General features: G+C 38.4%; 1 protein-coding gene across 1 annotated transcript in view; it reads left to right on the top strand.

The window, feature by feature from the left end:
• Nucleotides 1–24977, top strand: part of LOC149213500 (Regulator of chromosome condensation (RCC1) family protein) — a 154795-nt gene that overhangs the window by 51971 nt on the left and 77847 nt on the right. Inside the window, exons 4-8 of the mRNA XM_089389052.1 lie at nucleotides 23218–23339; nucleotides 23781–23886; nucleotides 24119–24170; nucleotides 24283–24400; nucleotides 24610–24640. Of these exons, the coding sequence (XP_089245178.1) occupies nucleotides 23218–23339; nucleotides 23781–23886; nucleotides 24119–24170; nucleotides 24283–24400; nucleotides 24610–24640 (429 nt within the window). The remainder of the gene's footprint in view (nucleotides 1–23217; nucleotides 23340–23780; nucleotides 23887–24118; nucleotides 24171–24282; nucleotides 24401–24609; nucleotides 24641–24977) is intronic.

The following is a 24977-nucleotide window of genomic DNA, read 5'->3' as shown; positions in this document are numbered from 1 at the left end:
GGTTCCCTTAGGCTTTGATCTTTGGCCTAGGGAAAAGTGTCCAAAAAAATTTAATTTTTCTCCTAAAGTGACTTTATAATTTTATAAAGTTAAATCTAATTTAAAAGTGACTTTAAGTGATAAAGTTATTAAGTCTAATTTTAAAGTAAATGAAAAATTAGAAAGGAAAAATGACTTTGGAAATAAATGACTAAGTTGGTCTTTATTAAAGTGGGTGAATTAAAAAATAGAAAGTGAGATTTAAATGAGCATTTAATCTCAACCATTGATCTAAATCTATTTCAGCCATTGGATTTAGAGATCACCCAAAAGTCACTTGGATTACCCAAAAGTCACTTGGAGTTATATTAAAGGAGGAAAAGGAGGAAAATGTCATTCATTCTTTCATGAGCAGATTGGGAGAAAGAGAGCAAGAGAGCAAGAGAGATTTCTGAGCAGGGAGGAGAAGGAGACAGCAGCTTGGCACACATTCCAAGGCAGCAGTTGAGCAGATTTGTACAGCTGATTCAACACATGGTGAAAAAGCAGATTTTTGCACAAAAATCGAGAAGCAGTTTGCTTATTTTTCTGCACACAAAACGGAGGCCGTACAACATTTATTGCTGTCCTGTTTGCTGTAATTTCCAGATTGCTGTGAGGCACGGGAAAGGAGATAAGTTATAAATTTGCTTGCTGATTTTTTGCTGAATAATTCTCACTGTAAAAAGGCAATTTTCAGAAATAAAGAAAAGCTCTCAAACTGGTTTTCCCCAAGAGTTGTAGGGGGTTTTTCCAGGGGCAAGTTGACCAAAAATATCAGTGTTTTAATGTGTTTTAATGGCTGTTTTTGATTGCTGATTTTTAATTCTGCAATTTCCAGCTTTCTGAAAAATTTCCAGAATTTGTGTTTTCAGCAATATTTTTTTTTTTTCAGTCTGTTAAATGTATGGTTATGGGAATGGGCATTTAACTACATGGGAGAAATAAGGAGAAACTGAAAACCGGGGTGGGAAATTAGAAATTTCTACAATAGGGAGAAGCAATGAAGACTACAATATACATTCAAAATAGAAGTCCTCATAGGTCACTTGGTAATATAACTCTAGAAGTCTTCACTAAGAAGAAACCAAATATTGATCATCTCAGGATATTTGGGTGTCGTATATACATTCACATTCCCAAGGACAAAAGAAAGAAGCTAGATCCTGCAAGCAAGATAGGAATATTTGTTGGATATAACAACTCTTCCAAGGCTTACAGGATCTACATAAAAGAAGGACATCAAATAGAAGTAAGTAGAGAAGTAATTTTTGATGAGAGCATTGCCTTCAAGAAATATAAAGATCTCCCATCCGATTCTGATGAGGAGGATCTTCCTATGCTTTAGGAAGAGGTTAATAAGGAAGAAGTCTCTCATCATGAAGAAGAAGGTCCCAGTGAGCCAATCTCTCTCCCTGAAACAAGAAAGAGATCTAATTGGTTAACTTCTACACTACAAGAAGCAGGAGGTCACGCCACAAGAGGAAGATTCAAGGAGAGCAAGAAACCGAAAAGATACTCAGTATATGCAACATACATATCGAAGCTCATTGAAGATGAACCTTCCACTTTCAAAGAAGCAGCCAAACACCAAGAATGGAAGAATGCAATGAATAAGGATCACCAATTTGTTATGAAGAATGGAGTTTGGGAAATTGTCCCAAGACCATAGAACAAAACAGTGGTAACCTCTAAGTGGCTATATAAGATGAAGCATGCTACAGATGGAAGCATAGATAAATTCAAGGCTGGATTCGTGGCTTGAGGCTTCTTTCAGGAAGAAGGCATTGACTGTGAAGAGACCTTTGCTCCTAGAACAAGGTATACCACGATCCGATCTATGATATCTCTGGCAACATCAATGGGATGGAAGGTAAATCCCGTCTACATAGAGCACGCTGCAAATGCAAGCATAGTTAAATTCAAGGCTAGATTCGTGGCTCGAGGCTTCTCTTAGGAAGAAGGCATTGACTATGAAGAGACCTTTGTTCTTACAACAAGGTATACCACGATCCGAACTCTAATATCTCTCGCAACATCAATGGGATGGAAGGTAAATCAAATGGATGTCAAAAAAACATTCTTGAATGGTACCATAGATGAAGAATTCTACATAGAGCAACCATTGGGATTCTAAGTAAATGATAAAGAAACTCATGTTTGCAGATTCAAGAAGGCTCTCTATGGTCCCAAGCAAGCGTCTAGGGCATGGTATGCTAGAATGGATGCATACTTCCAAAGGTTGGGTTTCAGGAAAAGCACGACCGATCCCAATCTGTTAATTTTAGGATAACAATGGTATGTTCTATGGTTAGAGCAATTTTACTTCAATTTTCTTTATTAGCCCAATATCATATCCAGTATAGCAATCACATCAACTTTATAGTAAAATGCAGATAGAACATAAAAAATAACAGTAGAAGGCAAGCCAATACAAGAAGACATAAGGTATGGCACCAGTGAGGGACAAACCCCAATGTGGGGAAACCCTTGATCAATTGTTCTTATATTTCTTCAAAAGTTTAGCACAGAGAGAGAGAGTACGATTTATAATATTCACTTGCCCAAACCGATCAGTGAAAACAATAGGAACAAAAAGTTCTAACCAGAAAGTCAACGTTGGTCAATAGGGCTAAAATTGACCTCCAAAACAACTCGGTCAACCTTGGTCAACTTGGCCTCCAACAATAAGATAATGCAGCCCAAAATAGTTCGAAAATAATGAGTCAAATTTGGTCAACAAAAGTCAATACAACAACCTCAATTAGGGTAGTCAACACTAGTCAACGCAGGGGTCAAACTGCCTTGGTTTTGGGCCTAGAACAATGGCCTACCCAAACAAAAGTGTCCCTCACCAAACCAAAGTCAAACATGGTGAATACTGGTCAAAGTCAACCTCTTGAACCATCCCTATCACTGCACTGCTCTGCCGAACCATGAAGAAATAAGAAATGATCAAGAATCTATCATACCATTCTCCACTGACCCGAGGTCAGTCTCCAACAAAATAGAGTGTGTCATACCACTCTTAACTGACTCGTAGTCACTTTCCATTGGTCCCATATCAATATCAACATCCTAGCATAGGGAGCATGGTAGTACAGAATGCGTCCATTGGTAGTACTATGGTCCCTATCCTCATTTCCCTACTCATTGGCCAGATGAGAGGTACTTCCCATGAGTCCCGGACTACATGGGTAGGATGTACCGATAAGAGAAGGTGAACCATTCATCTTGCTTATATTCCATAGGGGAGGGTGAACCACTCAACCTATGCATATGCCACCATGGGGTATCATAGGCGAAGGTGAACCATTTATCCTGTATACACCGCACCACTAGGGGAGGGTGAGTCACCCTATGGTCGCTCATCGCTCCAAGAGGTACCCCAAGCCTCTTGGAGCTCACAGAGCTCACTATCGATCTCATATAGGACCCTCATAAGAGGGTCTCTCCACGACTCCAAGTCGTTCAAGGAAGGTTAAGAATATGACCTTCACAAGGGACTTCATAAGAATATCAATGACTTGCTCATCGGTCCCAATATGATGGAGCCTTATTGCTCCTCGTTGCACCATATCCTGAATGAAGTGGTAACTGATATCAATATGCTTGGAGGGGTCATGAAACACGGGATTCTCCGAAAGACTAATCCCACTCTGGTTGTCGCAGAAGATTAGGGTGGTATCCAACGCATGTCTCAACAGCTCACTAAAGAGCTTTCTCAACAAAACAGCTTCACAAGAGGCCAAACTAGTAGCAATGTATTGAGCCTCAGTAGTGCTCAAGGTAATTGACTTCTAGTTCCTACTCATCCATGATATCGAAGAAGAACCTAGGGAAAAGCAATTTCCAGATGTGCTTTTAGGATCCACCACATTGCCAGCCTAGTCTGCATCAGAGTAACCATGGAGCCTCACATTCCCGACAATGTATATCAGTCCCGAAGTGATTGTGCCTCGAAGATATCTCAAGGGATTCTTGGTAGCAATCCAATGTATGTGATGAGGCTCGACCATAAACTGGCTCAATATATTCATTGCAAAGCATATGTCTAGACGGGAGTTCACCAAGAACATCAGGGCCCACACGAGTTGACGATACTCAGAAGGATTTCCCAAATCGAGCCTAGGGACACTTCCCAATAACTTCTTGAAATTAAGTTCCATTGGAGTAGTCACGTACTTGTAGTCCACTTTCCCAAATCTTTCAAGTATCTTCACAATATATTTTCCTTGAGAAAGGAAAATCTCGCCTGGATTTTGCTAGACCTCCAACCCTGGGAAGAATGCATCAGTCCTAGGTCCTTCATTTCGAATTCTGAGGCAAATTGATGAATAAGAGGGTTTGCACCTGTCAGGAAGAGATTGTCCACATAGAGTACCAAGATGAGAGGTCTATCATTCTCAATCTTGAAGTAAAGGTTCAGATCAACTTCACTTCTTGTAAATCCCAACTTCATTAGATAGCTATCGATCCTCTCATACCAAGCCCGAGGTTCTTGATTCAACCCATAGAGGGCATTCTTCAACTTGCATACATGTGTTTGACGATCTTGAACTTCGAACCCCTCAGGTTGTTCTACATAGACTTCCTCCTTAAGTGAACTGTGCAAGAAGGCAGTCTTGACATCCATCTGGTGAAGATTCCATCCTTGCAAGGCAACAAGGGTTATAATCCAATTGATGGTGTAGTGGGCAACTGATGCAAATATCTCATCATAATCTACACCTTCTTTTTGCGAGAAGCCTCGAGCAGCGAATATGGCCTTGAACTTTTCAGCACTTCCATAATCTCCATGCTTGATCTTGAAGAGCCATTTCGAGGTGACAAAGGATTTGATCTTGGGTCTAGGGACCACATCCCAAACATCATTCTTCATAATGGACTCATACTCTTCATTCATTGCATCCTTCCAAACCTCGTTTTTGGCAGCTTCTTCTAGTGTGTGAGGCTTAGATTGAACAATGGTGCTCATAACGGTTAAGTACCCTTAGTACCTATTCGGCTTCTTGCTTTCACAGAATGTCTGGATAGGTGCAACATGTCTCTCGACATTTTTGAGAGTCTCCCTAAGCCATGAGGGTCTCCTTTTCGAGGAGGAGGGCTCATGAGGGGGTGGATCAATGGATCCATCGGTCCTTTAGCATCGGACATCTGCGCATCTTGTGGTTCTCCCTGCTTTCCGGAATTTGCTTCTTTGTTCTTCCTTGGAAGGGGAAGGTTACTAATCTTCCCAAGGGCATCATCGTCATTGAAGGTGACATCATGACTTACCTCCACTTCTCTTTGACTAGGCATATAGATTTTATATGCGAATTTTCATTGTAGCCCACAAATGTTCCTTTCTTCCCAGGGGCATCGAATTTGCTTCTCTTTTCTTTCGGCACATGAAAATATACGGGGCTACCAAAAATTCTAAAGTGAGAAACATCAGGTTTCTTACCGGTGAAAACTTCTTCGAGAGTCTTGTAGTCCAACGCTTGATGAGGGCATCTATTTTGAACATACACAATTGTTTTTGCGGCCTTGGCCCATAAGAACTTCAGAAGGTTTTGATCATGAAGCGTGACATGAGTGGCTTCTACGATAGAACAATTCTTCTTTTCAACAACAACATTTTGCTCAGGAGTATATGCGGTAGTAGTCTCCTTCTTAATGCCAACTTGCCTTCAATAATCTTTGAACTCATTTGATTCGTATTCGGTTCCATTATCGGTTCTCAATACTTTGATCTTCTTCTTGGTTTGATTTTTGACCAAAGCTTTGAAAGAACGAAACCATGAGAATACATCGTCCTTCTTCTTCGAGAAAAATATCCAAGTCCCGCGAGAGAAATCATCTATAAAGGTTGCATAATATAAGTATCCTCCGAATAAGTTCACGAGCATTGCACTAGATAGATCACAATGAATCAATTGCAATATGTCAGTAGTCTTGCTATCACTTGAGGAAATGGTCCCCTTGTATGTTTTCTCTCAACACATCCTTGACATATATCTTCATGCTCTATTTTGAATTCGAACATACTTGTAACCATCTTCCTTGCATCGGGTAGAGCCTTATAGTGAAGATGAGCAAATCTCCAGTTCCATAGTTCAGATTGAAGAGATGTGTCGCAAGACATGGCTCCCAGTGGACTTCCTCCAACTTGATATAAACTATTAACCTTGAATCCAAGAGTAAATGATTCTTTGGAATTTCTTTTCCATACACGTACCTTTCCATCGATGAATGCCACAATGAATCCTTTGTCTTCCATCGTCAAGATAGACACTAGATTCTTTTTTAGATCAGGTACATACAGTACTTCTTGAAGATGAACAATGTTACATTGACTTAATTGAAGGGTAACATTCCCAACTCTCTTCATGAGATAGGTGGCATTGTCTCCAAGGATAATTTCGAAATTTGTATCCTTCTCTATCGACTTTGAAAGAGCTTCCTTGTACCTAGTGAAGTGCCTTGAGGCACCTCTATCAATCAACCAATTTCCCAAACTATCTGGAGGAGAGGCAGTAGAGAGGGAAGATATAAGATAAAATTCCTTTTGCTTAGAATTTACAACATTAGACTCATCATACCTGGAGTTTCTTGTTCTTTTAGAAGGTCGATCATTTCCAAGTTGAGTAGTGGAAGCATTCCTTTTCCCTTTTGTTGACACCTAATCTTCATGATTGGGAATTTTATGTAAATAAATAAATTGGGAAGGTGAACAGTCATCGGGAGATGAACTGAACAATCACTCCCTATTGTATATAAAAATGGGTTACCTATGGAATAATACACCAATCAGTTTTTCTGCCTTTGGAGAGTTACTGCCTGGCCTGACATGGTATCAGAGCCAGTCCTAAAAATAGTCGTAACTCCCTTCATCTCTGCCACTGCCTCTGTCCTGAAATAGTCTGCCACTGCCTCAGTGTTGAGCGCTGCTCTGCCTCTGTCGCTGGGCTGACATGCCCAGAGATGCGTTGGTGCCTCATTTTGCTCTCACCCAACGCTCATGGTTGTTAACGTAACTCCCTTCACCCAACGCTCTCATCGCTCTCTCACCTAACGCTCTCACCGTTCTGAGGGATTCCATGCGCAACGAAAACGCCATCGACAAGATCGTTGAACGCTGCCTAATCCAGTGTTTTCATCCTCCCTCCAGACTGCTTGACTTTCCTCGGGTATTTGGACGGTGGCGGATGCATCCGTTCAGTAAAACTTATTGCTCAGAATGATTTCTTGAGAATGCGGAAAGCTCTTACAGTTTGGGAAGGTTTTTGAGACGTGGAATCCAGATTTTGGTGCCATTCTGGTGATGCAAATCTCCGTCATGGAGGGCACGGTTGGATTGTTGAAAATTCTTGCCTAACAGTCATTCTGACATTTTTCAATACCAGTTGAACGCTGCTTGATTGTGAACGCAATTGAACGCTGCCTGATAAGAGTGTGGTATCATCGTTCCGAATGCGCAGTGCATTAAAGCTGGTAACGATGTTTGTATATGCCTTGTTTATGTTTTGAACGCGCTGTGTTGTATATGCCTTGGACGCTGTTTGAATAAGCCTGACATTTGAATATGCCTTGGACGCTGTTTGAATAAGTCAGTTCAGCCATTGGATTTATAGTGTATACAACGGTGTTTGTATAAGCCTGACATGGTATACAACGGTGTTTGTATATGCCTTGTTTATGTCTTGAATGCGCTGTGTTGTATATGCCGTGGACGTTGTTTAAATAAGTCGGTTCAGCCATTGTATTTATAATGTATACAATGGTGTTTGTATAAGCCTGATTCTATCATGGGCATTGACATTTTCCATAGGCGGTGAACAGCTCTTTGGTTCTAGTTGGAAACGTCTGGCTGTTTATAATATAGCTAATAACATTGATCTTCTTGGTGGATCATGAATTTATCTGATGTAAGTAGCATTGAGGCTTTGATATGATCCCGTGGTGGCCTTTTTTAGCTTTTGTTTATGATTGGGTTTTGTATATTACAAATGTAGTATTGTTAAGGATTTAAACACATCATATTATATTATAAGCAGAAAGGGAGGTTGTCTCATGAATAGATCATGACGGCATTAAAATAGCCTGTACATATGGTGGCTATATTGTATGAGGATCCTTGAAGGAATTTGAAGAAATAGTACATAAAAGTATTTGAATTTTTTTTTGTCCTTTTGAGTACAATTTCACTGTATATCAGCAAAAGTATTTTTTTCTATCAGCAGAAGTTTTTTTACAGAATGCATTCAATCATCTCTATGGTAGGAATAGTTCTCACTGGCAAGGAGAACTACCCTGAATGGTCCCGGATGATAAAACACACCCTCATATTCAATGAGTTGTGGAAGGGAGTGTGTGTCGGAGAAGGAGACAATGACCCAGTACAACCTACATCAGACAAAGAGCTTGTCATTTGGGAAAACAAGAACAACAAAGCCTATGCATTAATCGCAGCATCTGTAAATGAAGAAGTAAGTCGCCATATTTCATCATATTCAACTGCCTTTGAAGCTTTACAAAAGCTGAAAGAACTCTATGACTCACATTCTGCACTTGAAGTTGTTCAGCTCATGATTAAACTCTTCACTCTTGAACTGAAAAATAATGATCCTCTTGCTCTTGCATCTGAAGTAAAATCCATAATGCATGATATCAAATCCACTAAGGTTGAGCTGGATATCCCTCTTATTGCTTTTCTCAAGGCACTCTATCCTACTTACTCCATTTATCTTGAGTCTTTACAAGCAAATGGAAATCTTAAAGATATAACCTTTGACTCTGTTGTGAAAAAGTTTGCTGAAAGAGAGAAAGCCTTTGGAAAGAAGACAATCCCTGAATCTTCTGAAGAGACTGTGTGCCTTGCTCATAAAGAAAAGCATCCTGTTCAAGACTCTACAAGAGGAAGAGGTGGACGAAGAGGAAGAGGAAGATATTTCAGAGGCAGGGGGCAGACATTCTCAAGGAGAAAAGGCAGATCTGCATTGCATTCGCTGCAAACGAAATGGATCACATGATGCTTCTACATGCAAGCTACCATGGGACAAAATTGAGCAGAAAAGAAACCAACAGAAAGGTAAAACGGATGATATAGACAAAGGTAAAGCACCTGAATCCGCTCACTATATTGAGGCACAATGTAACCTTGGAGTAAATGAAGATTTGTTTAATGCTTCACTTGCTTCTTCGAAAAATGATTGGTTGCTTGATTCAGGAGCAACCTGTCATATGACTCATAGGAAAGATTTTTTTGAAGATTTCACTGACAATGTTTATGGAGCAGTATACTTTGCAGATCAATCAAAAATCAAGCCATCAGGGCTTGGCACAATCAGGCTTAAACTGCTTGGTCTTCCAGACTTTCTTCTGGATCATGTTCTATATCTCCCACAGCTCAAGAGAAACTTGCTGTCCTTGGTCCACATCCGCCAGCAAGGTCACTCCATTCATATGTTTGATGGCAAGCTTGAGGTAAGAAAAGCATCTGACCACTCACTTGTCATGAGGGGAATAGAAGAAGAAAGGCTTCTCAAACTACAAGGAACCTCTGCTCATGCACAACATTTCTCATATATTTCTCATCATGAAGAAGGTACACTTCCATCAAGTTTATTATGGCATGCTAGATTTCGACATTTAAACTATGACAGTCTCCGCTTACTGAAGAAAAATGGTGTTGCTGGTTTGCCTACAATTCCTAGGAAACATAAGCAATGTGATGCTTGCATTCTAGGAAAGCATAGCAAACAGTCTTTTCATGATTCACATTCAAGAGCACATAGGAAGCTTGAACTCATTCATTCAGATTTATGTGGTCCAATGCCTGTTCCTTCTGCAAATGGAAATAAATATATCATGACATTTATTGATGATTACACCAGAATGTGTTGGGTTTATTTATTGAAGAACAAATCTGATGCTTTTCAAACATTCAAGAATTTTCATAAATGGATTGAAAATGATGCAGAATCTCATAATGGGTCTATTCGCACTGATAATGGAAAAGAATATACATCAAATGAATTTGAAAACTATCTTCGCCAACATGGGATCAAACATCAAACAACTGTGTCTTATAATTCCCAACAGAATGGTGTAGCTGAAAGAATGAATAGAATAATCTTGAATATGGTACGATCCATGCTTTTCTTCAAAAATGTAAAGATAATGTTTTGGGCTGATGTTGTTCAATGTGCTGCATATATAAAGAATAGATGTACATCTAATGCTATAAGAAACAAGACTCCTTACGAATTGTGGTATGGACATATTCCTTCGGTAAAACATCTCAGAATCTTTGGTTCCACCTGTTATGCTTTGATACCAAAGGTACATAGAAACAAACTTGGTGCTAGAAGTCGTAAGTGTATCTTCCTGGGGTATTCAAACACCTCTAAAGCATATTACCTCTATGATGAAGTAAATAAAAAGTTTGTTGTATCTAGAGATGTCATTTTTCTTGAATCATCCAAATCTGACAATGTTGTTGAGCGACAACTTGATCGCTTGGATAGATTCGCAAAAACAAAATCATTTCAAGAATTTGATAATCAGATTCCACATCTTGAAGGGGGGATTCCTATACTAGATCAACATGTGGAATCTTCTTCTGAAGAACAATCTCCCCTGCATGAAACTCCAACAACGGATGATGCTTTAAGGGATGTAATTGATAGAATTGGGAGACTCAATCTTGATTCAGTCCCAACTCAATCAACAGAGCAGCCTGGACCATCTCAGAAAGGTCCCCCAAAGTGGCTGACAAAGACACTCGAAAGTGTTCATCCTGATGAAATTGGAAAAACAGGAACCAGAAATTCAAACCGACAAAATGGAGGTGATGTAGATGACTCTAATTCACCTGTTGATATGGATGTTACTTATGATTGTGAATTGAACTTGTCTACAGATTTTGAACCAACTTCCTTCAAAGAAGCTGCTTCTCATGATGAATGGAAAGAAGCGATGCAAAAGGAGTATGATGCTCTCATAAAGAATGGCACTTGGAAGCTGGTTGATCCTCCATTTGAAACCAAACCAATTGGCTGCAAGTGGGTCTACAAGAACAAGTACAAAGCTGATGGCTCACTTGACAAGCACAAAGCTAGGCTTGTGGCAAAATGTTTTGCAAAGAAGGAAGGGGTCGATTATGAGGAAACTTTTGCCCCCACAGCAAAATGGGCCACCATCCGGACACTCTTTGCACTAGCAGCTCAGAACGGTTGGAAAGTCCATCAAATGGATGTAAAAATTGCCTTCTTGAATGGAGATCTAAAAGAGAATGTTTTTATGTCCCAGCCTGAAGGATTTGCTGTGAAAGGACATGAACATAAAGTATGCAAACTTGTGAAATCCTTGTATGGCCTCAAACAAGTACCGCGAGCCTGGTATGAAAAACTAACTGAGCATCTTCTGAAACTCAACTTCAATCATTTTGATCTTGATGTTGCAACTTTATTTGTCAAGGAAGTTGGCAAAACAGTTGTGTATCTTGTGGTGTATGTAGATGATCTTTTAATGACAGGGAACAATGAAAGCTACCTTGCATCCATAAAGAAGGAATTGGGGAAAAGTTTTGAAATGACTGATTTGGGCTATGTTCATTACTATCTTGGCATTGAAGTAACCCAACATCCAAAAGCCATATTTCTTTCTCAAAAGAAATACATTGGAGATTTGTTAAACAGATTTGGCATGATAGAATTCAATCCTCTTTCTACTCCAATGGAACAAAACTTAAAGCTCACATCTATTGAAGGAAAGGAATTTGAGGATGCAACAAAGTATAGACAGCTTGTAGGAAGTCTCATCTACCTCACTAATACCCGACCAAACATTTCATTTACTGTTGGAATCCACTCCAGGTTCATGCAGGTTCATGCAAAAGCCTTGTGAGAGACATTGGTCTGCTGCAAAAAGAGTTCTAAGGTACTTGAAGGGAACTCAAGACCTTGGAATCAAGTATACACAAGTGGACGACTTCAGCTTGATTGGATACTCTGATTCAGACTTCGATGGAGACAAAGAAACTGGGGTATCTACCTCAAGATATGCTATGAGTCTTTGATCAGGAGCTGTCTCCTGGAGATCACGCAAACAATCAGTTCCAGCAGATTCCACAACAGAAGCAGAATACGTGGCAGCAGCTGAAGCAACGAAATAAATTGTGTGGCTCAGGAAATTTTTTGAAGATTTGCAGTTAAACAAGTACAATCAACTCCACTCATGATTGATAACACCTCTGCAATAAAACTGGCCAAGAACCCAAAGTTCCATGATCGAACAAAGCATATCAATACTAAATATCATCTGATTCGACATCATGTTGAGGCCAAAACAATCCATTTCCGTCATTGTTCCACAAATGAGCAAATTGCAGACATCTTCACCAAAGCACTTGGAAAGGAAAAGTTTGAACGATTCAGAATGATGCTTGGACTCACCAACATCCCTTCAGATTAAGGGGGGGGGGAATGTTGACACCTAATCTTCATGATTGGGAATTTTATGTAAATAAATAAATTGGGAAGGTGAACAGTCATCGGGAGATGAACTGAACAATCACTCCCTATTGTATATAAAAATGGGTTACCTATGGAATAATACACCAATCAGTTTTTCTGCCTTTGGAGAGTTATTGCCTGGCCTGACACCTTTGTTGTTGAACTTGCCATTCCTTTGATTGTTGTTGTTTCCCTTGGAATGATTGTGATCATCATCATGAGATGTGTCCCTTCTATTTGGACACTCCCTTGCATAGTGACTAAACTTGATGCAAATGAAGCATCTTCCCCTCCTTCCATTTTTGAATCCCGATCTTCCTTGACTTTGCTTCTTTGAACTTGCATTGTTCTTTCTCTCGGCATGAGTGGAGAATGCGGTTAGATTATTCCTATTGGAAGGCGTCTCCGATTCCATGATCCTTGTTTCTTCTTGAGAACATCTAGTCAACAAATCTTCAAACCTTGGAATTTTTTAGTTATTAAGAATAATAGTGTTGAAGACATGCCATTCGGGAGGAAGACCTCCAAGGGCGATGAGAGTGAGCTCCTTGTCAGCAATAGCTTCACCATTCGAAAGAAGATCATTTTTGATCTTGGTATTCCTCATGAAGTAGGATTGGATATCCTCACCTTTTCCCTTCTTTATATCCTTCACCTCGTTCTTGAGGAAAAGAATTTGATTTGCATTGCTGGATTTGAACATGCCAACCAACTTGTCATATATCTCCTTTGATGTATTCAAATTGGAGATGTAAGTAACTAAGTGCTTATGTATAGAATTCCTGATGATATTCTTGGCTTTGACTTCACCCTTCTTGTACTTTGTCTTAGCAGAAGCTGGTGCATTTGAAGGAGGTTCTAGAATCTTCCCCTGCACATAATCCATGACATCTTGCTCTTCTAAAGTCCAATCAAGAGACATCTTCCATGCATGATAATCAAACTTATCATGAAGCTTATCATCAGACTTGAAGTAGGATGTGGAGGCCATTGAGACTGGTTCTTGATCAGTGATTGCTCTTCACTTTTGCTTGGGCTTTGTCTTCACCTCAACTTTGATACCTTGTTAATTTTAGGATAACAATGGGATGTTCTATGTTTAGAGCAATTTTACTTCACTTTTCTTTATTAGCCCAATATCATATCTAGTATAGCAATCACATCAACATAATAGTAAAATGCAGATAGAACATAAACAATAACAATAGAAGACAATCCAACGTAAGAGGGAACAACATATGGGACCAGCTAGGAACAAACACTAATGTGGGGAAACCCTTGATCAATTCTTCTTATAATTCTTCAAAAGTTGAGTAGAGAGATAGTACAATTTACAATATTCACTTGCCCAAACTGATTAGTTAAAACACCAGAAACAGAAAACCTTAACTAGAAAGTCAAAGTTGGTCGGCAGGGCTGAAATTAACCTCAAAAACAACTCGGTCAACTTGGCCTCCAACAACAAGATAATGCAACCCAAAACAGTTCAAACATAACCAGTCAAATCTGATCAAGAAAAGTCAATGCAACAACCTGATTTAGGCAGTCAACATTGGCCAATGCAAGGGGCAAACTGCCTTGGTTTTTGTGCCCAAAACAATGGCTTGCACAAACAAAAGTCTCGATCACAAAACTGAAGTCAAATAGGATAAGCGCGGGTCAAAGTGAGCCTCTTGAAATTTCAACCTTCTGAAATTTCGGCCAAATTTGGACAACGCAGTAGCTAGATAAGACAGTGTTCCTTTCGCACGTGTGGAGAGAGAGAGGTCCATAAATCTGTACCCAATCAAGATGAGAGAGAGAAAGATGAATGAGATGAAATGCCAAAATGAGAAGGCACCTTGTATGTATATGCAATGTTGAAGGGTGGAGGAGGCTAATTTGTTGGCTGGCCAACCTTGACAATTTGTCCATAATCAAAATAAATTCATAGCTTCATTTGTACGTCAGAATGGGATGATCTGTCTCATAAGGGTTTTCCAAAGTGATGTTTTGCCCTAGTTGCCAAAGTAGAGAATGATGAACCTGTCATCATTCTTCTATTAACTTGTAATGAAGAAAGAATTCGAGAGTGTAAGAAAATGCTGGCAGATGAATTTGATATGAAGGATCTAGGACTTATGCATTATTATCTGGGATTGGAAGTCTAGCAGGAACCGAATAAGATCTTCTTGGGACAAGGAATGTATGTGATCAAGCTATTGAAAAGGTTTGATACGGCGGAATGCAAACCCATGACAACTTCGGTGATCACAAACTTGAAAATGTTAAGGAATTTTGAATCTAGTCTAGTGGATCCTACTAAGTACAGACATCTGATTGGCTCCGTTATGTATTTGGTGAATACTCGACCAGACATATGTTTTGCAGTAAATGTTTTTAGTGAATTTCAAATGGAGCTGAGACATGATCATTGGATAGCTGCCAAGAATATACTGAGATATTTGTAGGGAACCACCCAATGCTGCCTGAAGTATGAGAAAGGAAAAGATGTTCATCTTGAAGGATGGAAGAAGCACTACAAGAGGATGTTTTAGCTTGGGATCCTCCACTTGGATGAGCAGAAAGCAAGAGACAATGGCTTTGAGTAGTGTTGAGTTTGAGTACGTCGCAGCCTGTGAAGTGAGTTGGGAAGCGACTTGGTTAAGGAAGATGTTATCTGATCTATTTGCTGGACCGTTGGATCCTACCATAATACATTGTTCTAATACCAGTTGTATTAGTCTGTCCGAGGACCCGGTAGTTCATGGAAAGATGAAGCACATAAACAAGAAGTACCACTACATTCGAAAGTTGGTACAAGATGGCGTACTGAAGTTGGAGTATATCCCCACCGATGATCAAATTTTTGATATTTTGACAAACTCTCTTCCCAATAAGAAGCTTGTGTATTTTAGAAACAAGCTTGGATTGGTTGATATATCTTCCCTAATTGAGAGAGAGAGATAGACACAACATTCTTGTCTTAGTTTTGGAAGAAAGAATGGAGGATTGAGTAATCATCTGGCATTCGATACTCTTTGAGGATGTTGTAGGACATCCAAGATAAGAGTAGGCAGGAGGACCAATATTCTTTGAGGGTTGGGGACGCAAGATAAGAATAGTCCTAGAAGGTTGTACTCGGTGAACACTTGGGTGGGTATGTACCTTGAGAGATATGATGAAGGTGTCCACAATCATTGGTCTTGCCAATATTGTGCTTTGATCTATTAAGAGATAGAGCTGTTAGTTAAGGCCTTGCTATGCAACAATGTTGGTTATAATGATGCTATACAGATGGATTACTAGTCGGACTCTTCTTATGAGATCTCTTCAGTATTGTGAATAGCCATGTACCATTTATGAATACCTCCCTAGTTAAGAGGGAGTGTTGAAGAAAGTGTAACTAGGTTCAGTCTTCATAAATATGAAATGTAGTTTTGATTCTTGTATTTTGTAAAAGAAAGAAAAATGAATATTAATATTATTATTGAGGTTGGGTTTCTTGCCCAATAAATTTGTTTTATAGGTCAAGCACTAATTGAAAGTGCTTCTAGGATTGTCCTAGGTCAAGAAGTCAAATAGGAACATTCTCATAATATGAAGACCCCATCAAGCATCTTGTAAATGTTAAAAAGACTTATTTTTTTATTTTATTTTATTGAGCCTTCCAAGAGCAAGTCAGCTTGCTAGCTTGTCAAGTCGGCCTAGAAGTTGAATTCGTACCTCTAGAAGACCTATATAGAGTAGACAATTCGACCTCATTTGGACACATCCATTCCTCTATCTCTCTTGTGCGAAGGAACAAGCAGAAAAGGGCAGCGAAGAAGGCAGAAGAAGAAGAAGAAGTGTTTTGGGTTCCTCTCTCTCTTTCTCTCCACGTGTACGAAGAAGGGCGTTGAAATTCTGCAACTTTTCGCTAGGGTTTTTGTTCTTGGGATATGGTTTCATTGTGGAATTTTGATTTGGTGAAAAAGAGATGAAGGGCGGGCCAACAAAGTCCCCTTCTAGATGTAGAAGACTAATTAGGTCAAGTGAGGCAGCTGGAGTCAAAGAAGAGGTAGTGAAAAAGCCAAAATAACACATGCTTTAGGTAAAATGACAAATTCTTGGAATGACTATGGGTATCCATTGTATCTGATGGTTGGACAAATGTAAAAGGAAAGCCATTGATAATTGTCCTTGGTGTGTCTGTTAGTGGCGCAGTCTTCCTCTCAACGTATGATTACTCAAAAAAGTTCAAGACCACCATCAAAATTCCATAAATGTTACTTTAAACAATTGAAAATATTGGGCCATACAATGTCATCCAAGTCATCACAGATAAAACTTCTAATTGTAAGGCTGTGAAAACAATCATTGAGGATAAATATCCCAACATATTTTAGTCTAGGTGTTTGGTTCACACAATGATCCTTTTGGTGCATGATATAATTAAGAACAAACAAGCTCAATATAGATGGATTGGTGATTTGTACAAGAGAGGTAAGAGAATGATAAAATTGATTATGAATCATAACAATACCCATGGGCTTTTCCGCAGTCACTCAAGGTTGGAGCTGTTGAAGATTGCAAGACTAGATTTGCTAGCTATTACCTCAGCTTTGGTCACCTTTTGAAGGTAATAGCATCATTGGCTAGCATGGTATCAAGTCAACATTGGAAGGTATCAAAGGACAAGACTTCAACCACACCTAACAGACAAGGTTTGTAAGAGGTGGAGGAGACCGCTCTTGGTGGTCTATTTTTGACACGTGTGAGGGATGTTTTACAATAAACCAAGCCCATTTATAACACGATTCATTTTGCAGATACAGATGCACCAATGGTTGGGGAGGTGTATGAGTAGAAGGATAACATGTTGGAGCAAATACAAGATATTGTTTAGCAAAAAGATCCCAGCTTGTATGTTATTATTCACAATTTTGTGTGTGCACCAATGTTGCACGAAGCGGGAGCGAAGCGGAAGCGTTTTTTGGAAGCGGGGACGCCGAAGCGTCATTTTCCAAAAATCTAGGAAGCGAAGCGTCCGCGGAAGCGTCTGCTATATATATATATATTTTATATTTTTTTGCATTTATACTCAAAACAAACATCCCAAATACCAAATTAATTGTAGAAGACATGAAAACATGCATATTTTTTCATAAATCAAGATAGATATAACATCCATTGTACATTAATGATCTAGAATCTAGATTCTTCTCCTCTTGTCTAGCCTTTGCCTCTACCTCGATTGTTTAGGGATATTAGTCAACATTGCCCAATTTTGATCAAACTACCTAATTCAAGACTTAAAATATGGTAGAAAAAGCTTAACATGTTTGATTGATGATTTTGACTTGATTGAAAGGTAATTTTTTGCTAAGGGCGTGCCGCGTGACAAAGGAGTTCAACAATGAACACCACCAACACCAGGGTACATATAGGGCTTGGTGCTCTTGATTAAATGCTAATCGCATACCTTCATACTTGATATAATCTAATGAAATGCCAAAATCCCATTGATGCTGAATTCCTGAAAACTGTTAAGTCTGCTGAATTTTGAATAGGATATGAAATTCTATTTTCTCCATATGAAGTCCAATGAGGCTGGAACCACTCTCAAACATTCTGAGTCATTTCATGGTAATGTTAAAAATTTAAGTAAACGGATGAAAATGACAAATAAAGGAGAATGTCACTTTTACTTTAAGAATTTAACATTACCATTAGGGAGCATCTGCTATATTTATATTTTTTTTTGTTTTCATTTGTCACCCTAATCCAAGGTGGACCCACCCCCAACAAGCAAACTCACCTAAAATTAAAAAAAAAACGATTTTCTAAATGCTTTTCCGGAAGCTTTTCTGGAAGCGTACGGAAGCGTATGGGAAGCGTCTGGGAAGAGCCTGGGAAGCGTCGTACGAAGCGCGCTTCGGCGCTTCGGAATCGCCAGCGCTTCCAAATTTCCAGGAAGCGTCTAAAAATTTCGGAAGCGCGCTTCCGGCCAAGCTTCCTAGGCGCTTCTGTACGGGACGCGCTTCGAGGCTTGGAACCGGGGGGGGGGGGCGCTTCGTGCAACACTGGTGTGCACAATGGGATAAGCTTAGTGTTCCACTACATGCCTTGGCGTATGTCCTTGTGCCAAAATACTATTGTCCATCTTGTTTGGGGAAACTTGCACCTAGGGGGTGGCGTTAGGACCAAGCCCCATACAGATCGAAAGGTACAAAATGGGTATATGAAAACATTAGACAAGCTAGCCCTAAGAGAGAGGAGTGTGCTAAATTGCATCTTGAATTAGGCGAATACTTGACTAGCACTGGAGTGTTTGGTTCTTTGCATGCAATGGAAGAGAGGGTCAAATTTGATACTATCACATGGTGGGACACGTATGGCAGCCAAGGATTTTTGGCGAAATTGGTAAAGAAAGTGCTTTCACAGGTTGTAAATACTTCTTTTGCAGAGAAGTATTAGAGCACTTGTAGCTTCATCCATATGTGAGAAGAAACAATCTCAATGAAAACCGAGCAGAAATCTTGGTTTATGTGCACAACAACTGGAGGATGTTGATACATTATTGTGACCAGGCTTGTGATGATATATCAAATTTATATTGGGACAACAACCCAAAGGAATATAATTTGGAGGATGGAGCTCTACATCTAGAAGAATTGGAAACAAAAATTTTGAAACATGATGATGAAGCAACAACAATAACCATGCCACCCCTGGGCTGATCATCTAGTAGGAGTGCTCGAGTTCCACAATCTTTGTCCTTCCTGCCACCACCTCCATCGACGTCCTCATGTGGAGGTCATGTGCCTTCTGGTTCTAGTTTTGGACATTGTTGTTTGACTATGCGGGAGGAGACTCCGAGTAGACCACCATGAGTTTCTAAAAAATTAGAAATTTCTCATGGCAAGGGCCTAAGCAAGCAATAGATAATAGATTTATTTGTCTTTTCTAGTCTCTACTAGTTTTTTTAATTGTTGAGTCTTTCATATTTATTATGACATTTTTTGTATACAATATACGACAATTTTTGAAGTTTGAAGTTCACAATTACAGCTCATTCGTAATGAATTATGAATATGATGCTTTGTGGAAGTTGAAACATTTAATTTCATGTTAGATATTCTTTGTTATAGTTTGGTTACTTGGTAATGGTAATGGTTACAAGTACAAGTTTAGTGATCAATGATGATAAATGTTATATATTGAATTTTGGAAGCTTGAAACTTTAAGATTGATGAATCATGAGACTCGATATGTTGTATGTTACTAACTTGTCGATGTGGTCGATGAAGATTATAACTTCTAGGTGATTGATGTTATATGGTTCAATCCATGTTTTTATGCTTTTTATATCTAATTCGTCATTCCACATGTTTTTGTTGATATATATACATCAAAATATATAAAAGTATATATTATTTAAAAATTTGCTCCTGATCCGACAACTTTTGAAAATGTCGTTCTCGGCTCTTGCTTCACCTCCCGCTCCTTCAAATTCCTAATCTGGTAGGGTTGGTGTGGAGGAATTCCAACAGTCATATAAGTCCAGGGGACTCCTTGGAAGATGAAAACCAAGTTTCAGGAAAATTAGGTATTAATGTGTATACTTTGTGCGTAGTCTATATCACACATGATTTATCCAAATCTTGTGTATTATTTGGTGTGTGTGTTCTATTGTCGCTCGGATTGTATAGGCACCACGACAATTGCTGAAGGCGGGGCTCAAGGTAACAGCCCCCGCTGTTATGTAAAAAATAGTTAATTTTAGGTTTATTATTTAATTTAGGTTTAGTTAGGCGAAAGGGCACGATCATAAGATCATGCCCTTTCCTAAAGGGTGTCCATGGCGATATATAAGCCAGGCATCCCCACTGTAAACATCATCATCTGTAAATTCATCTTATTAATAAATTATTTATACATATTTTCTGTGCATCCGAAGTTTTTTTAGTCCATCTGGTATCAGAGCCGGTTTGCATCCTCCACACTACGCTGTTGCTCGCTGGATCATTCGACTGACGCAAGTCCCTCACTATTCGCTGTGCTCACTGTTCCCTCACCGTTCGTTGTGCTCACTGTACCCACATCCGTCGCTGTTCCAAGCCATCGTTTCATCTACCCATCGCTGTTCCGGGCCATCGTTTCATCTGCCCACATCCGTCGCGGTTCCGTCGCTGTTTCGATCGTTTCATCTACTCGCATCGGCCTGTTGTCACGGGCCAAGTGCATTTATTCTGAAACGCAGATAACAATCCGTTGATTTTTTCTGCAGGAAAGTAGTTACGTCGAGAGGTGATACGGTGTGAGAAGTCATACAGTGTGAGGCGTCATACATTGCGTTAATACACACGTAAACGTGACCCTTCCTTAAGACGTGACTATCCAACGTTTATGATATATATAAAAAAATAATTATAGCTTGATTAATTATAATATATATATATATATATATATATATATATATCATATTTAAATTTATATATAATATATATATATAATTTAATTATAAGTTATATAATTTATAACTTTAATTTATATATATAATATATATATATATATATATATATAATAATAATTAATAATTATAAATTATAATTATTATAATTTATAATTAATAAAAAAAATTATTAATTAAATTAAATTATTAAATTAATTTAATTTAATTTAAAAACCAAAAAAAAATATTAATTAAATTAATTTAATTTGGGAAAAAAAAAGGGAATTAAAAATATTTTAGCTGGCAAATAAATACACGCCTCCGCAGACCCGCTCAATGTCGACAATGACAATGGCGGATTTCCAGAAAAGGTTGTTGGATGCAGAGCAAAAGATAAATAACAACCACGACGAGGTCAGTAAGAGATTAAATGACGTCGAGAGCAAGCTTGGGGAGCAAGCAGACAAAATCAAAAATCTTGAAGATACGACAAATCGAATAGAGATAAAAATGGAAAGTCAACATGTCCAAACAGGAGTAAACTTTAGGGAAGTCTTAACAATGCTGAAAAGTCTGTGTAAAAAGTCGAATTGTTCACCCGAAGAGCTATTGAAAGAAGGTGAAGAGAATCAAGAACACATCTCGCCAGAGTCAACTAAGTCCACAGACTCTCATGACAAGGCTGAATCCCCAAAAAAATCAGCGACACACCACCAAGAAGCAAGTAACACTGCCTTTACAAACAAGCAACTTTGGGATACCCTTACTAATCAACACCCTCTTTTTGCTCAACCATTAGCCACATACCAGAAGAGGGTAAAGGTTGAGATGCCTAAATTCGACGGGAACGAAAAAAACAAATTGGCACCAAAGTTTTATGGACCTTATCAGATCAACAAAAAGATTAGCCAAGTTGCATATGGTTTAAGCCTTCCAGAGACAAGTCGTGTTCACAACGTCTTCCACGTATCTTGCCTTAAAAGGGCCCTAGGTAATAATCAAACAGCGCAAACAACACTTCCATCCCTAGATGTTGAGGGAAGAGTTATTTTAGAACCAGAAGGTATTTTGTCTACTAGAGAAAGAAAGCTTCGTTATCGTACTATCAAGGAATATCTGATCAAATGGAAGGACTTGCCCGAAGAAGAAGCTTCTTGGGAGAATGAAGCATTTTGTCAACAACATCCGTCATTACGTATGCTTTGAGGACAAAGCATTCTTTCGAGAGGAAGGCAATGTTATGTAAAAAATAGTTAATTTTAGGTTTATCATTTAATTTAGGTTTAGTTAGGCGAAAGGGCACGATCATAAGATCATGCCCTTTCCTAAAGGGTGTCCATGGCGATATATAAGCCAGGCATCCCCACTGTAAACATCATCATCTGTAAATTCATCTTATTAATAAATTATTTATACATATTTTCTGTGCATCCGAAGTTTTTTTATTCCACCCGCCTTGAGTAGTTGTCAGCGACAACATGTTCAACACTCAACATCTACACATGTTGTAAATGTTTTCATCCTTTTAGGTTGCCAAGTTTCTTTAAAAAGGTCCAAGGACCAATACCCTTGCTAATGCATAGGTGTCACCTGTTGTGTATTGAGGTTGGGCCATGGGAACAGGAATAGTGTTCTTTCTTCCTTGTCTCTTTGGTGATTGCACTTGCCAGTTTTCCGACCTTATGGCTGTGGTTACAGAGGCTGATCTCCATCCTTACAATGCTTATTGGAAATAGAGGTTTGATTAATATATATCTTGATGGAATACGGAGCAAATTTTGTGCTGTACCTTTAAAACATAGCTATTATTTGTATGCGCCAAGATTGGGCATGCTAGGTATTCACTGAAGTATTGTGCACGGCATATCTACAAATTAACATTTAATGCGACAGGTTTGTTGTCTTGTAATACAGCTATAGTATTGTGATGAATTTTTGCCGTGGAATATCAGGTGTTCTTAGTGCTGGCATAATGTTTTAAATGTGTTAAATGGCCAACATGGAGTTTGATATGCATTTTAAGTTTGAATGCTGCGGATGAAATTATATGACCAAGATGGAATTTGATATATATTTTAAGTTTGTATACTGCATATGAAGATAATATTGGCTTTGTTTGCAGAAGTATTTTTTATTTATATTATGTGAAATTTGAATCATTACCATTTCTCATTGCTGTATGTGGGCAAAGTGTCTAGATAAGGTGTTTTGCGACTTTATATCTTATTGTTTTAGGAAAGGCTTCAAATTTGATGGGTGATATGATATTGCTTTTGAATTCAGCTATAGAATTGTAAAAGCAGGAGGTGGAAGGCAGCATACAGTTGTAGTGACAGACGATGGGATTTCTTTTGCATTTGGTTGGAACAAGCACGGGCAATTGGGTTCTGGATCTACAAGAAATGGTGAGTGTGGAAATGCTTGTAAACCTTTGGGGTATGTTTTGAGGAGTTTCTGAAAAGATCTTATTCTGAGTTAATCCTCTCTTTTGATTGTTGTGTTCTATAACTTTCATTCTGAGTTGATTAATATGTATTTCAATTTCTAATTCTGTTTTCTAGTTGTAGAATGTTTCATGTTTTTATTGAAATAAATATAATGTCAATAGTGACTACTATTAAATATATATATATATATATATATATATATATATATTTTTTTTTTTTTTTTTAATGTGCCTTTAATATATGTTTAAACTTCATGGACTCATGGAGACTTCTTTGTTTTTGTTGTTCTCATATTTAATTCGAAGCCTTGTTAAAATTGTTGTTAATTTTGAATATTGCATTTTGTTTTCGTATATCTCGTTGAGTTTTTTTTTTAATGCCGTGGAGCATTGTATTCAGAGGTGGAGAGCTCTCCAGTCCGGTGTCTTGTATCAGATGCCACAAATGCTGTGTGTGGAGCTGATTTCACTGTGTGGTTATCTTCTGTACAATGCTCTACCATCTTGTAAGGATTTTGGAATACTACCGGTTTGTATATGGGTCATTGCCCTTTTTGAATTTGAAGTTCAGCAATCATGTTTGTTTCTGGCTAGATTATAAAATTTTGTGAACGATTTCTAGCTGTAAAATGTTTTGTGTTTCTTCAGCTCAAATTTTTATATTTAGAATTGAATGTTGCAGTTTCTTATATTTTGTTAGTGTGGTGATAAAGAAATATGCAATTTGGTGCCTCACAGGACTGCTGGTCTTCCGCAATATGGTCAGCTTGGTCATGGAACAGATAATGAGGTATATTTGACATTCCACACTTCAGTATACTTAGATGTATGTGTTATTGTTGATGCAGCTACGAAATTGTAGAGACTCGTTGAATTAATGTAAAGACTTGTTATTTGTGCAGTATAATGCAAAAGAGGGTACAGTGAAGCTGGCCTATGAAGCACAACCCCGTCCTCGCGCAATTGCTGCCTTATCAGCAAAGACAATCACTAAAGTTGCATGTGGTAACAATCACACAGGTCAGCGAGTAATATTAAATAAGCGTGATATATACATTTTTTTTTGTTAATTTTTATTTCTGTTTATATTAATTTGCAACACATCTTATAGGATATTCTATTTCAAAACGGTAAATTAGCTGTAGGAAATATTACATGGGAATTTTTACAAGTTCATTTCAATTATCTCTTATTTAACTTGGACATTGCTTTGTCTGATATTTTTACAGTCGCAGTGGACTCGGATGGATTTGTTTACACGTATGTAGCTTGTCCCTTTATCCTGTGTCTATAGTAAAAAAAATAAAGTTTTGGTTCAAGTTTTCACAAATTTCCTCTTCCACAAATATTGTGCTTTTAGGTTTAGTATCATGTTGGGGCCATTTTAATTTAGTTGATTTCATTCTTTATTGGTGAGTTACTTGGATTGAGTCAGATATGTAGGAAGCCTAAATCTTTGGCTTTTATGCTGGAGTTTGAGAAATAAGACAATTCTTTCCTAAACTCATTACACTGCAGTGGTTCATCTACAAATATTGCACTTTTCTGTAGATAGTAGGAGATTAGTGAGGATCTTGCTTTTCAGGAGTTGTAAAAA

This window comes from Pinus tabuliformis, chromosome 1_1, assembly GCF_031772625.1.
Source record: "Pinus tabuliformis cultivar Carrire ecotype Pingquan chromosome 1_1, CPIR1, whole genome shotgun sequence".
NCBI classification, from domain to species: Eukaryota; Viridiplantae; Streptophyta; class Pinopsida; order Pinales; family Pinaceae; genus Pinus; species Pinus tabuliformis.
This window is presented reverse-complemented; position numbering and strand designations above follow the sequence as displayed.